The sequence below is a fragment of the Bombina bombina genome, chromosome 1, assembly GCF_027579735.1.
Source record: "Bombina bombina isolate aBomBom1 chromosome 1, aBomBom1.pri, whole genome shotgun sequence".
In the NCBI taxonomy this organism is placed as follows: Eukaryota; Metazoa; Chordata; class Amphibia; order Anura; family Bombinatoridae; genus Bombina; species Bombina bombina.
Window position 1 is genome coordinate 439,809,365 of NC_069499.1, and position 15,591 is coordinate 439,824,955.

The 15,591-nt window shown below is 37.1% G+C and overlaps 1 protein-coding gene across 1 annotated transcript in view; it reads right to left on the reverse strand.

Moving 5' to 3' along the window:
* Window positions 1–15,591, reverse strand: part of STK39 (serine/threonine kinase 39) — a 1,002,247-nt gene that overhangs the window by 458,454 nt on the left and 528,202 nt on the right. The window contains exons 13-14 of the mRNA XM_053698395.1: window positions 8,727–8,783; window positions 7,754–7,821 (exon numbers count right to left, since the gene is read on the reverse strand). Coding sequence (XP_053554370.1) covers window positions 7,754–7,821; window positions 8,727–8,783 — 125 coding nt within the window. The remainder of the gene's footprint in view (window positions 1–7,753; window positions 7,822–8,726; window positions 8,784–15,591) is intronic.

Sequence of the window (15,591 nt, forward strand, 5' to 3'; positions counted from 1 at the left end):
TGCCATGTTCCTTAAAAACCTAATAGAATATTACAACATTACTGACTGTGAAGTACTTATATGTTTTTTGGGAAACTGAGTTTGATGAACACAAGTCAAGATAACAAGTTATATTTTTTAAATATATCTAGGTATCAATTGTTATAAAAGGTTTGGGAGGATGAACGTCACCCAACCAACAAAAAGCAGGGGAAGAATGATTGTTAAAGGGACACTCAATTCAAAATTAAACTTTCATGATTCAGATAGAACATGCATGCAATTTTAAACAACTTTCCAATATACTTCCATTTGCAAAATGTGCACAGTCTGGGTGCAAGGCCCACAGGGAAAATGACAAAATAAATGAATACAACACACAGATAAAGTCCAGCACTCACTTGCAAGCTCTCAGCTAAGATTAAAAGCAAAACTGGAAGAGTTAGTTACCGCATCTGGCCAAATGGGAAGAGCCCATATGAACAATGCCCTATAGAATGGGCTGAGGGTAAATCATAAGTTTATGATTAACCCTCAGCCTGACTTTCTCTGTGTGTTTTATTAATTTATTTTGTAATTTTCCCTATGGGCATTGCACCCAGACTTGTCTGGGGTTAAATGCATATGGCTCTGGGGACAGCACAGCTTCCTGAGAGTTCTATTGAGCACCCAAGGATGAGCATGTTGCAGGGTCACAGGATGTGTACCCAATCTAGTCTGAGAGTACAGCCCCCTTCCACGTTGTGTATATATATATATATATATATATATATATATATATATATATATATATATAGATATATATATATAGATAGGTATTAAAGTTCATGAAATCAGCCTGCACATACTTCATTTAAAACGTCCAATTTATTCAACAAATTTAAAAGGATTGGCTGCTAGAAACACAGCTCACAATAATAGCACAAGGTAGCAATCTAACTTGTTTCGGCCGTAGCCTTAATCATAGATATAATTAAAACACCTGTGTTTAAAAATAAATACTATGTGCTAAATTTTCATTGGTTAATCACTGAATGTATGTAAAACAGTCTGGGATTTGTTCATTTAACCCTTAGCTATCCTGTGTGTATCATCAGAAAATAAGACAAAAAGTACTGTTTAAGTTTTAATGGCACTCATGAGGATAGATAAAATAGTACAGAGACTGAAAAACACTAAACATGCCACAGTTTACCAGAGCCTGTACTTAAAGGTCTACAGAAAGAAATAGTTTTATGTATATTATCTGCCTACAAGATTCCAATTCAAATTATATATATATCAATTTCTAATATTTAACTCTCTATGGAAACATTATGCCTTAAGGAGCCATGCTCACATGTGCAAATATAGCACTAAGAGGGGCTATATAAATGAATGAAAGGAGTAATGAATTGTTTATATATATATAATATATGGTATCAGCCTTTCAAAGTGGATATTCACTCAACTGTGTTTCAATTTCCAATCTCTATTTCTGGTTACGTGGTACTAAAGTTGGTATGTGTCGCATATTGTGCTTAATATTTCCTGCCATATAATCAATACCTGGTACTAAATTTGTAAAATGATGCTAATTGCATTTACTGGGGATCTACATTTTCCCTGTTTTTTGTATTTTGTAATGTCATCACTGTGTGTGTTACTTTCCCTTTTGAACTATGGAGGTTGTAATCAATTCAATTTAATTCAAAGTTCTCACGTAATACTTACACCATAGGAATCTAGGTCTATAGCTATACCTGAGATGGGTGACTCACAAATATTTAAACAGGGAACGTATTCCTTTTTAATTATTCCCAGAAATTAATAATGTCATAGATGGAATTATAACCCTTGGAGACCCTGGTATCCAAGGTAAAAATAAAAAAAGCCTCCTTCTTAAATAATAGTTTGTTCAAATCTCCCCATCTTTTTGGGTTTTATGAGACGTTCTAAGACCATCCATCTAAGCGTCAAATTGGAACAGTCATGTTCACTTATAAAATGTGTCGCTAGTTCTGACCTGGCATCTGATCTCTTAATGTCCGACAAATGTTGTCGTATTCTCATGAACTTTTCTACAAGGATTTCCGTACACAGCCGTGCACCTTCAGGTCCCGGATTATGTTTGCACAGAAATCTCCTCGAAGGAACTCTCCTAATTGGTGGATTGTAGTCACCTGACCAAGCGTGGGTTTGGAGCTCTTCAGCGTTGTTCCGACAGGACGAAGCAAGTTGTGGAGAAGCACCGGTGAACTTGTGTGTCTCGCTGTACCTATCAAGGAAGCATTCTACCCCTCAATGTTAAGGAGGTGAACGTTTGGATTACTGAGTGTGCCCTGCCTTTTGAGGTGCTGTGGATCACGGCACTTTGGAGGGAGATCTCTCACGCCAGGACGCCAACAGAGTAAGTTATTTCCCTTAACTTGGGGTATTTCTTATACAGCTGTACACTATTCACCACACTGCAGATGAACTCCATTCCATCCATATCCCTCACCTACAGCGGCATTGGAGACTTAAATTCCTGGACACTTTTTGGTCCCAAGTGTTAGTGACAGTCTCACTTGTTAATTTGTGCACAGGCTTTTGGGGTCCATATCTAAACTAGTTTATATATAGGTATTGATATATATACAGATAGGAATATCAATTTATAAATACTTAGAAAATATTGCCTTATGTGGAGAACATTGGAATGTGAGATATTTACAGAAAATACACAGATAAAAAGTTTATTAATTATGAATATTGCATAAATATGATTTTTCATGTTTTCAGCTACTTGACTGCAAAGGGTTCCAATGCACTTATATATTTGTCTATTTGACATGTTATTATGAGTGTACTTTTAAATGTAATTTTGATGTATTTTGTGCAATTTTTTAGTCGAGCATAACAGTTAATCAGAGTTCTGAAGTCACGCTATCCTGAGTTAAATTCAATTGTTTGATTGAATTTGTTTACTTTCAACTTGTAATACGTGCTTTACTTCCGACACGCACACAGAGCTGTGATAATTCCCTTATCGCTCGTGCGCAACAAATAGTGTGCCACTCATAATCTAGCACACAGAGGCCTAGATTTGGAGTTTGGCGTTAGCCGTGAAAACCAGCGTTAGAGGCTCCTAACGCTGGTTTTAGGCTACCGCCGGTATTTGGAGTCAGTGATTAAAGGGTCTAACGCTCACTTTTCAGCCGCGACTTTTCCATACCGCAGATCCCCTTACGTCAATTGCGTATCCTATCTTTTCAATGGGATCTTCCTAACGCCGGTATTTAGAGTCGTTTCTGAAGTGAGCGTTAGAGCTCTAACGACAAAACTCCAGCCGCCGAAAAAAAGCAGGAGTTAAGAGCTTTCTGGGCTAACGCCGGTTCATAAAGCTCTTAACTACTGTACCCTAAAGTACACTAACACCCATAAACTACCTATGTACCCCTAAACTGAGGTCCCCCCACATCGCCGCAACTCGATTAAATTTTTTTAACCCCTAATCTGCCGACCGCCACCTACGTTATACTTATGTACCCCTAATCTGCTGCCCCTAACACCGCCGACCCCTGTATTATATTTATTAACCCCTAACCTGCCCCCCTCAACGTCGCCGCCAGCTACCTACAATAATTAACCCCTAATCTGCCGACCGCAAAGCGCCGCAACTTACGTTATCCTTATGTACCCCTAATCTGCTGCCCCTAACACCGCCGACCCCTATATTATATTTATTAACCCCTAATCTGCCCCCCTCAATGTCGCCTCCACCTGCCTACACTTATTAACCCCTAATCTGCCGAGCGGACCTGAGCGCTACTATAATAAAGTTATTAACCCCTAATCCGCCTCACTAACCCTATCATAAATAGTATTAACCCCTAATCTGCCCTCCCTAACATCGCCGACACCTAACTTCAATTATTAACCCCTAATCTGACGACCGGAGCTCACCGCTACTATAATAAATGGATTAACCCCTAAAGCTAAGTCTAACCCTAACACTAACACCCCGCTAAGTTAAATATAATTTAAATCTAACGAAATTAATTAACTCTTATTAAATAAATTATTCCTATTTAAAGATAAATACTTACCTGTAAAATAAATCCTAATATAGCTACAATATAAATTATAATTACATTGTAGCTATTTTAGGATTAATATTTATTTTACAGGCAACTTTGTAATTCTTTTAACCAGGTACAATAGCTATTAAATAGTTAAGAACTATTTAATAGTTACCTAGTTAAAATAATAACAAAATTACCTGTAAAATAAATCCTAACCTAAGTTATAATTAAACCTAACACTACCCTATCAATAAATTAATTAAATAAAATACCTACAATTACCTACAATAAAACCTAACACTACACTATCAATAAATAAATTAAATACAATTTCTACAAATAACTACAATTACATAAACTAACTAAAGTACAAAAAATAAAAAAGAACTAAGTTACAAAAAATAAAAAAATATTTACAAACATAATAAAAATATTACAACAATTTTAAACTAATTACACCTACTCTAAGCCCCCTAATAAAATAACAAAGACCCCCAAAATAAAAAAATGCCCTACCCTATTCTAAATTAATAGAGTTAAAAGCTCTTTTACCTTACCAGCCCTGAACAGGGCCCTTTGCGGGGCATGCCCCAAGAAAATCAGCTCTTTTGCCTGTAAAAAAAAAACATACAATACCCCCCCCCCAACATTATAACCCACCACCCACATACCCCTAATCTAACCCAAACCCCCCTTAAATAAACCTAACACTAAGCCCCTGAAGATCTTCCTACCTTGTCTTCACCTCACCGGGTATCACCGATCCGTCCTGGCTCCGATATCTTCATCCAACCCAAGCGGGGGCTAGACATCCACTGAAGAAGTCCAGAAGAGGGTCCAAAGTCTTCCTCCTATCCGGCAAGAAGAGGACATCCGGACCGGCAAACATCTTCATCCAAGCGGCATCTTCGATCTTCTTCCATCCGGTGCGGAGCGGGTCCATGTTGAAGCAGCCGACGCGGATCCATCCTCTTCTTCCGGCGTCTCCCGACGAATGACGGTTCCTTTAAGGGACGTCATCCAAGATGGCGTCCCTCGAATTCCGATTGGCTGATAGGATTCTATCAGCCAATCGGAATTAAGGTAGGAATATTCTGATTGGCTGATGGAATCAGCCAATCAGAATCAAGTTCAATCCGATTGGCTGATTTGATCAGCCAGTCAGTTTGAGCTCGCATTCTATTGGCTGTTCCGATCAGCCAATAGAATGCGAGCTCAATCTGATTGGCTGATTGGATCAGCCAATCGGATTGAACTTGATTCTGATTGGCTGATTCCATCAGCCAATCAGAATATTCCTACCTTAATTCCGATTGGCTGATAGAATCCTATCAGCCAATCGGAATTCGAGGGACGCCATCTTGGATGACGTCCCTTAAAGGAACCGTCATTCGTCGGGAGACGCCGGAAGAAGAGGATGGATCCGCGTCGGCTGCTTCAACATGGACCCGCTCCGCACCGGATGGAAGAAGATCGAAGATGCCGCTTGGATGAAGATGTTTGCCGGTCCGGATGTCCTCTTCTTGCCGGATAGGAGGAAGACTTTGGACCCTCTTCTGGACTTCTTCAGTGGATGTCTAGCCCCCGCTTGGGTTGGATGAAGATATCGGAGCCAGGACGGATCGGTGATACCCGGTGAGGTGAAGACAAGGTAGGAAGATCTTCAGGGGCTTAGTGTTAGGTTTATTTAAGGGGGGTTTGGGTTAGATTAGGGGTATGTGGGTGGTGGGTTGTAATGTTGGGGGGCGGTATTGTATGTTTTTTTTTACAGGCAAAAGAGCTGATTTTCTTGGGGCATGCCCCGCAAAGGGCCCTGTTCAGGGCTGGTAAGGTAAAAGAGCTTTTAACTCTATTAATTTAGAATAGGGTAGGGCATTTTTTTATTTTGGGGGTCTTTGTTATTTTATTAGGGGGCTTAGAGTAGGTGTAATTAGTTTAAAATTGTTGTAATATTTTTCTTATGTTTGTAAATATTTTTTTATTTTTTGTAACTTAGTTCTTTTTTATTTTTTGTACTTTAGTTAGTTTATGTAATTGTAGTTATTTGTAGGAATTGTATTTAATTTATTTATTGATAGTGTAGTGTTAGGTTTTATTGTAGGTAATTGTAGGTATTTTATTTAATTAATTTATTGATAGTATAGTGTTAGGTTTAATTATAACTTAGGTTAGGACTTATTTTACAGGTAATTTTGTAATTATTTTAACTAGGTAACTATTAAATAGTTCTTAACTATTTAATAGCTATTGTACCTGGTTAAAATAATTACAAAGTTGCCTGTAAAATAAATATTAATCCTAAAATAGCTACAATGTAATTATAATTTATATTGTAGCTATATTAGGATTTATTTTACAGGTAAGTATTTATCTTTAAATAGGAATAATTTATTTAATAAGCGTTAATTAATTTCGTTAGATTTAAATTATATTTAACTTAGGGGGGTGTTAGTGTTAGGGTTAGACTTAGCTTTAGGGGTTAATCCATTTATTATAGTAGCGGTGAGCTCCGGTCGTCAGATTAGGGGTTAATAATTGAAGTTAGGTGTCGGCGATGTTAGGGAGGGCAGATTAGGGGTTAATACTATTTATGATAGGGTTAGTGAGGCGGATTAGGGGTTAATAACTTTATTATAGTAGCGCTCAGGTCCGCTCGGCAGATTAGGGGTTAATAAGTGTAGGCAGGTGGAGGCGACGTTGAGGGGGGCAGATTAGGGGTTAATAAATATAATATAGGGGTCGGCGGTGTTAGGGGCAGCAGATTAGGGGTACATAAGGATAACGTAGGTGGCAGCGCTTTGCGGTCGGCAGATTAGGGGTTAATTATTGTAGGTAGCTGGCGGCGACGTTGTGGGGGGCAGGTTAGGGGTTAATAAATATAATACAGGGGTCGGCGGTGTTAGGGGCAGCAGATTAGGGGTACATAGGGATAATGTAAGTTGCGGCGGTTTACGGAGCGGAAGATTAGGGGTTAATAATATAATGCAGGGGTCAGCGATAGCGGGGGCGGCAGATTAGGGGTTAATAAGTGTAAGGGTAGGGGTGTTTAGACTTGGGGTACATGTTAGAGTGTTAGGTGCAGACGTAGGAAGTGTTTCCCCATAGGAAACAATGGGGCTGCGTTAGGAGCTGAACGTTGCTTTTTTGCAGGTGTGAGGTTTTTTTTCAACTCAAACAGCCCCATTGTTTCCTATGGGAGAATCGTGCACAAGCACGTTTTTGAGGCTGGCCGCGTCCGTAAGCAACTCTGGTATCGAGAGTTGCATTTGCGGTAAAAATGCTCTACGCTCCTTTTTTGGAGCCTAACGCAGCATTTTTTGGGACTCTCGATACCAGAGTTAATTTTATGGTGCGGCCAGAAAAAAGCCCGCGTAGCGTTAACAGCCCATCTACCGCCAAACTCCAAATCTAGGCCAGAGTTTCTAGATACATTATATTTTGTATTATCTGGATTGGTTATTATTTTTCAATTATTTGTCATTCCATTTGAACAACTTGTCAAGAATTCGCCATTAAAGTCTATGAGATTTTCATACATAGGTCAGTGGAATAGAATATGCCTCTTATTTAAAGGAAAAAAAAAAACATTACAGTCATTTGGAGATTGTGGAAAATCTGTAAATTGTAGCAAAGTAAACCACACAGCAATTTTCATTATAATAGGAACACTGCAATATTTCTCTTAGAATTTATTAAACCTGGCTGTCACACAACACAATGATTCTTACCTTAATCTCAGAACAAGGTTAATAGCAGATGGAAATCCACCATCCTGATGGCTTTCATTTGATTGTCCCTACAAAAGAACAAACATCTATGTAAAACACTATTTAAAAAACAAACAAGTGCAATGCCATTTTACTTAAATAACCCATAACACCAACTAGATACAGAATCTGCATATCTATCCATCTATCTATCCAGTATATATATATATATATATATATATATATATATATATATATATATATATATATATATATATATATATATATATATATATATATATATATATATATATATTAATAGTCATGAGGAAAAAAGTTACTAGTCCATTCAATGGTAAATATAGTAAAAAGTCAAAGTTTTTACTCATCACTTTCATTTGCTTGTGCCTCCAACAGGACAAACATCTATGTGGAACACTATCCTAAAAACAAGCAAGTGCACTGCCCTGTTAATTAACTAACCCATAGGGGTATATTTATTATAGTGCGGACGGACATGATACAATGTCATTTTTTACTTGTCTGGGACTCGTGGAAATATAGAAATATATGAAAATGTATAGCCAGCTGCATTTGCTTTTATAAAGAATTATATACTTATATACAGTGGCCTGATGTTTTGTAAGTGGATTGGGAAGTGTACCCACTACGGTTTGAGAGTCCAGCCCAGTCCAGGTTTGGGTTTTTATTTATTTATATGGAACTTCTATTAATTGCTCTGGCCTATAATGTAATATCAAAATGCTTATGTGCATTTTTGTTCCTAAACCACCAGCAGGAAAAGTGTTATGGATTTTCTGCTTAATAGTATGTCTTTCTGTTATCATATATGCATCTGTAATTTCATTTATTGTAGTAACAATACTAGGTATGCTTCAATTATTTGTATAATAGAAAGTGAATTTACAAAACCCAGATAGTTATAAGGTCATTTTAAAGGTAAAACCTCTGGATAATTTCTTGGGTGTCTTACCTGAGATTCCTGTAAAGACAAATTCTGTATTCTTTGCATATTAATATCTGAAGAAGTCTGAAAAAGAAAAAAAAACTTGCATATTTTGACCTGTATAATAAACATCTCACTGTCTGTTATGTTTTTTGACAGTAATCATTTTATTGCATGCAGATGGAATAAAAAGTACACAATTTTAGCATATTTCTTATAAAGCTAATTCTGACATTGACATATCTAAGGGCTTGTCACAGGTTAGGAAACTAAAACATAACAGCGGCATTTGTGACTGTAGGACACGTCTCTAACAGCCTTTGTCTGTCCTCTATAAAGCCTGCATAATTAAAGATATTATTAATGCACTTTGCACTTTGTATTTTAAATAGTGCCATGTGTATTATTGCAAATGCACAAGAGCTAAAAGTCATTAAAATGCACAACAGTAAACCAGCAATAGTTTTGTTTTTCTTGACACACCTGGTACAATTCAGTTGCTGCCCTTTTTTACTGATACACTGTCATAGCTTGGAGGTTCAGGCACACATTCCCCAGCTACATCAGAAAGCAAATGATAAATATCAAAATCAAGATAGATAGATGATAGATAGATGATGGATGGATGGATGGATGGATGGATGGATGGATAGATGGATGGATGGATGGATAGATAGATAGATAGATAGATAGATAGATAGATAGATAGATAGATAGATAGATGATGGATGGATGGATGGATAGATAGATGATAGATACATAGATAGATAGATGATGGATGGATGGATGGATGGATGGATGGATGGATGGATGGATGGATGGATGGATAGATAGATAGATAGATAGATAGATGGATGATAGATAGAGATAGATAGATAGATAGATAGATAGATAGATAGATAGATAGATAGATAGATAGATAGAGTCAGTTTATAGTTTGAGAAATATGATTTGCATTTGAACAAAAAAATGAAACAGAGTCAAGCATTTTCCCCCTCCCACCTTCCTGTAACCATTCTTAAATATTAAAAAGAAAAACTTGTAAATCTTGTTACATAAACACCAAAACAAAAACTGTATCACCAGAAGAACATTATGAGCATAACCAGGGGAATGAAAAAATCTCTATGTCTTAAAAACACAAAATAATTCAACACAATTATAGATTGCAATAATTACCCTCTCTTAATATTATGCATTATTGAAATCATAATAGTTCCTGTACTTTTTTTCTCAGAGAACAATTGTCTAAAACATTGTTTATTCTCATAAACAAAAGACCTTGAACCCAATCTATTGACTGCCGCTTTTTGGTGCCAAAATGATTACTTTTCAATTTGGCGCAATCACAATAGAGCGTCTTTGGCTATTTCCCATACTCGCAAACAGGTTTTTGGATCCTCAGTAAAAGCCCTATTTTTCCTATGGGACCGAAAAGTTCTCTGCAACCACAATACATTTTTGAGTCACTCAAGTCCATATATGCTTTTCTAATTCTAATTCAACACATCTAGGCACTAGATAAGTATTTAAAAGGGCATTTTAAACATCTTTACAACAATTTCATGGCTATTTGCAAACAGTCTAATATTTTGCTCATGTTCAAAACACTATAGAATGGCCACATGAGACATTCTAGAGGTTAATTTACATACATGCTGTTGATGCATTAAAACTCTATTCATCCTTATTGGAGAGGCTTTATACAGGGCACACATTTACATATGTATAGGTACATACAGTCATGCACAAAAATATTGGCACCCCTGCATTTGTGTCAGATAAAGCATCACTTCACCTAGAATATTGTTGCAATTACAAATGTTTAGGCATTCTTGTGTTTATTTATTTTCTTTGTATTGGTATGGCACAAAAAAGTGGAGAAAAAAAAGCCAAATCTGACACATTCCATGCAAAACTCCAAAAATAGACTGGACAAAAATATTGGCACCCTCAATTTAATATTTTGTATCACACCTCTTGGAAAAAATAACTGGAATCAATTGCTTCCTGTAACCATCAATGAGTTTCTTACACCTCTCTACTGGAATTTTGGACCACTCTTCTTTTGCCAACTGCTCCAGGTCTCTCAGATTGGAAGGGTTCCTTTTCCAAACTGCTGTTTTGAGATCTCTCCACAAATGCTCTATGGGATTGGGATCTGGACCCATTGCTAGCCAGTTCAGTACTCTCCATCGCTTTGTCTTATACCATTTCTGGGTGGTTTTTGACATGTGCTGTCATTGTCCTGCTGTAAGACCCATGACCTCTGACGGAGACCCAACTTCTGACACTGGGCCCTACATTGCACCACATAATTATTTGGTAGTATTCAGATTTCATAATGCCATGCACACAGTCAAGACATCCAGTGTCTTAAGCAGCAAAGCAGCCCGAAAACATTAGTGAACCTCCACCATGTTTGACTGTAGAATTTTGGCTTCCTTAGGTGAGTTTTTGCATACTCCAATCTGGCTTTTTTATGTTTCTGTGTCAGCAGTGGGGTCCTCCTGGGTCTCCTACCAAAGCGTCCTTTTTCATTCAGATGGTGACGTATAGTGCGAGCTTACACATTTGTCTGGAAGTTGATTTGAACACTCCTTCATTGCAATTTTTTATCAATTTTTCTCTTTCGTCCACGTCCAGGGAGATTAGCTAAAGTGCCATGGGCTGTAAACTTCTTGACAATGTTGCGCACAGTGGACACAGGAACATTAAGATCTCTGGAGATGGACTTGTAACCTTGAGATTGTCCATGCTTTTCCACAATTTTTGTTCTCAAATTCCTCAGACAATTCTTTACTGCTCTTTCTTTTCTCCATGCTCAGTGTTGCACACAGAGACACACAACAGAAAGGTTGAATCCATTGTTCACCATTTTAACTGGTTGCCGGTGTGATTTCTATATTGTCAGCACCTGTTAAGTGATACAGGTGAGTTTAATTACAAATTACAGGAGCCTCACAAACTTGGAATGCAATTATTTCTTACAATTTTGAGAAGATGCCAATAATTTTGTCCAGTCCATTTTAGGAGGTTTGCGTGGAATGTGTCAGATTTTGCTTTTTTTCTCCACTTTTTTGTGTCATACCAATACAAACAAAAGAAATAAACATGAAAATGCCTAAACATTTGTAATTGCAACAATTTTCTGGGCGAAGTGGTGCATTATCTGACAGAAATGCAGGGATGTCAATATTTTTGGCCATGGCTATATATACTGTATATATACATATATATATATATATATATATATATATATATATATATATATATATATATATATATATATATATATATATAGAGAGAGAGAGAGAGAGAGAGAGAGAGAGAGAGAGAGAGAGAAAGAGAGAGAGAGATATTATTATCATTTACTAGTATAGCGCCGCAAAATTTTGAAGCACTACAACTAGAGAAAGTTGTTTCAGTAACCCAATATCTACAAATGCTGTGTTTTTATATTTTATTTTAATATTTGATTGTAACACTCACAATTTATTTTGAAAAGGGGATCACTTAATATCAACTTTCACAGGGATCTAATGTAATCTGTTTTCATCTTCATAACTGCTAACCCATCTGATATCATCTTTTAAGTTAAAAAAAGGTATTCTGTACTCTAAGTGAGAAAACATGAAAATGATCTTTAATCAGCTCATTACAGCAATGTTTCCGGGGTCCCTGCCTCTTTCTTAAGCTAACTACACACTAAAAATAACACATACTCTACATATATGTCAATGTCAATGAAAAACTTGCCAATCTTACAGGTACATGGGGAGGAGCCCAACCTCCGATCACATGAGTCTCTTCACATTTATTAACATCTTCCCATATACAGAACACTTAATCCCACACCAAAGACCTGTCAGAAAGGCCCATTAAAACAAAGAGGGTTAGATAACAAGTGGAGCGCTAATTTAATGTGTGCACGTTAAATAACCAGCCATTACGAGTGGCTGGTTAATGCTACTGCAAGTTCGCGGTAGCACTTTGCGCTAGGAAAATTAAAATTATCAGAACTCTGGTTAATTCAAAACATTTTCCCCAATTGTCCCCTAAAATAAAGAGTATATTTCCTTTTTAAAAATAAAAAAATATCACCATTTAAAAAAAAAAAAAATGTATTATTAAAATAACTGCACAAAGCAGTTATAAGGGGTTAAAGTGAGCAGATGTGGAGTGTTAGAAAAAAAAAATAGCACTGAAAAATGCCTTTACATTGCGGTCTATGGGGACTGTGTTATCTTTCGGCCAGATTACGAGTTTTGCGTTATGAGCTGCTCGGTAATAATTTGCAAGTTATTGTCACCGCTCACCTCCCTATAGCGCTGCTATTACAGGTTTGCAAAAATCCGGCGTTAGCAGGCAATATGGCAGCATTGAGCTACATACCACACACAAATACCAGCGCTGCTGTGAGCTGGTTTTACGTCCCCATAGACATCAATAGGGAGAGCCAGCTAAAAAAAGCCTAACACCTGCAATAAAGGAGCGTAAAGCTCCGTAACGCAGCCCCATTGATTCCTATGGGGAAAGAAAAGTTATGTTTACACCTAACACCCTAACATAAACCTTGAGTCTAAACACCCGTAATCTGCTGTCCCCGACATCGCCACCACCTACATTACACTTATTAACCCCTAATCTGCCGCCCCCGACATTGTCGCCACCTACCTACACTTAATAACCCCTAATCTGCTGCCCCCAATGTTGTCGCTACCTACATTACACTTATTAACCCCTAATCTTCCGCCCCCAATGTTGTTGCTACCTACCTACACTTATTAACCCCTAATCTGCCGTTCCCAACGTCGCCACCACTATACTAAAGTTATTAACCCCTAAACCTAACCCTAAGTCTAACTCTAACCCTAACACCCACTAACTTTAACATAATTAATCTAAATAAAAATTACAATTAATACCTAAATAATTCCTATTTAAAACTAAATACTTACCTATAAAATAAAACCTAAGCTAGCTACAATATAACTAATATTTATTTTTATTTCACAGCTAAGTTTGTATTTATATTAACTAGGTAGACTAGTTAGTAAATAATTATTAACTATTTACTAACTACCTAGTTAAAATAAATACAAATTTACCTATAAAATAAAACCTAACCTGTCTTACACTATCACCTAACCTTACACTACAATTAAATAAATTACATTAATTAAATACAATTAACTAAATTACAAAAAAAATAAACACTAAATTACAGAAAATAAAAAAGAAATTATCAAATATTTAAACTAATTACACCTAATCTAATAGCCCTATCAAAATAAAAAGCACCCCAAAATAAAAAAAAACCTAGCCTAAACTAAATTGCCAATAGCCCTTAAAAGGGCCTTTTGCGGGGCATTGCCCCAAAGAAATCAGCTCTTTTACCTGTAAAAAAAAAAATACAAACAACCCCCAACAGTAAAACCCACCACCCACACAACCAACCCCCTAAATAAAATCCTATCTAAAAAACCTAAGCTCCCCATTGCCCTGAAAAGGGCATTTGGATGGGCATTGCCCTTAAAAGGGCATTTAGCTCTTTTCCATTGCCCAAACACTAAGCTAAAAATAAAACCCACCCAATAAACCCTTAAAAAAAAACTAACACTAACCCCCGAAGATCCACTTACAGTTTTTGAAGACCAGACATTCATCCTCATCAAGCCAGGAGAAGTCTTCATCCAAGCGTGCATAAGTCCTCAACGAAGCTGGGAGAAGTCTTCATCCAAGCGGCAAAAAGTGGTCCTCCAGGCGGGCAGAAGTCTTCATCCAGACGCCATCTTCTATCTTCATCAATCCAACGCGGAGTGGCTCCATCTTCAAGACATCCGACGTGGAGCATCCTCTTCTGTTGACGGCTATTGAAGAATGAAGGTTCCTTTAAGGGACGTCATCCAAGATGGTGTCCCTTGAATTCCGATTGGCTGATAGAATCCAATCAGCCAATCGGAATTAAAGTTGAAAAAATCCTATTGGCTGATGCAATCAGCCAATAGGATTGATCTTCAATCCTATTGGCTGATCCAATCAGCCAATAGGATTGCGCTTGCATTCTATTGGCTGATATATGTATTTATTGATTTATACATATATATATATATATATATATATTTAAACTTTGCTGCCCAACACTGCGCAACTTACCCCCTTCGCTGCGCTAGGTTCTCAGCCGTGTCTGACGGCATGAGAACGAGGTTCCTATTGGAGCCTTTGGAAGCACGCTTTTGTGAGCACAAAGCTTCCATGCAATGTGAACGCAAGGTCATGTTCGCAATGTGCCTAACTGCTAATACCAGCAGAAATTTGAGTGTGCTAATATTACAAATGGAGTGCAAATATTGTGCTCTGACAAGCGCATTTTTGCACTCCACTTGTAATCTGGTCCAAAATAAGGAGAAAACTCAACGAAGGGATACCAAATACCCATAGATACAAAATATGATGCAATGCATAGTTGTTAGATATAGTACTACCCCCTTTTGTAAAAAGGGCAGATCTTGAACCAGGGATACCACAGGCTTTTTTTCTAAAATATCATTGTTTACAAATTTGGGGAATTATGTCATTTTAGCTACCTGGGATGTCTCCAGTTTATATATGGTGATTCCCCACTAGGTGGGTATCTCTAGTGTTGAATATCTGCTTTCCAGAAGTCAGAAATAGAAAATGCAAGTAAGTTAATTGTGAGCTTTTTCTTATGTGGAGTGCACCATACTTTTTTGGACATTTGTATTATGTTTTAGTAGCTGGCACCCTGTTTAATTGTAGCTTTTTACACGTATGTGGTTCAGAAAAATGAACAAACAAAGAAGAAGCTTGTCTGTAATCTTACATTATCTCTAAATAAAATGTGAAAGCCCATATTACATCCACATTA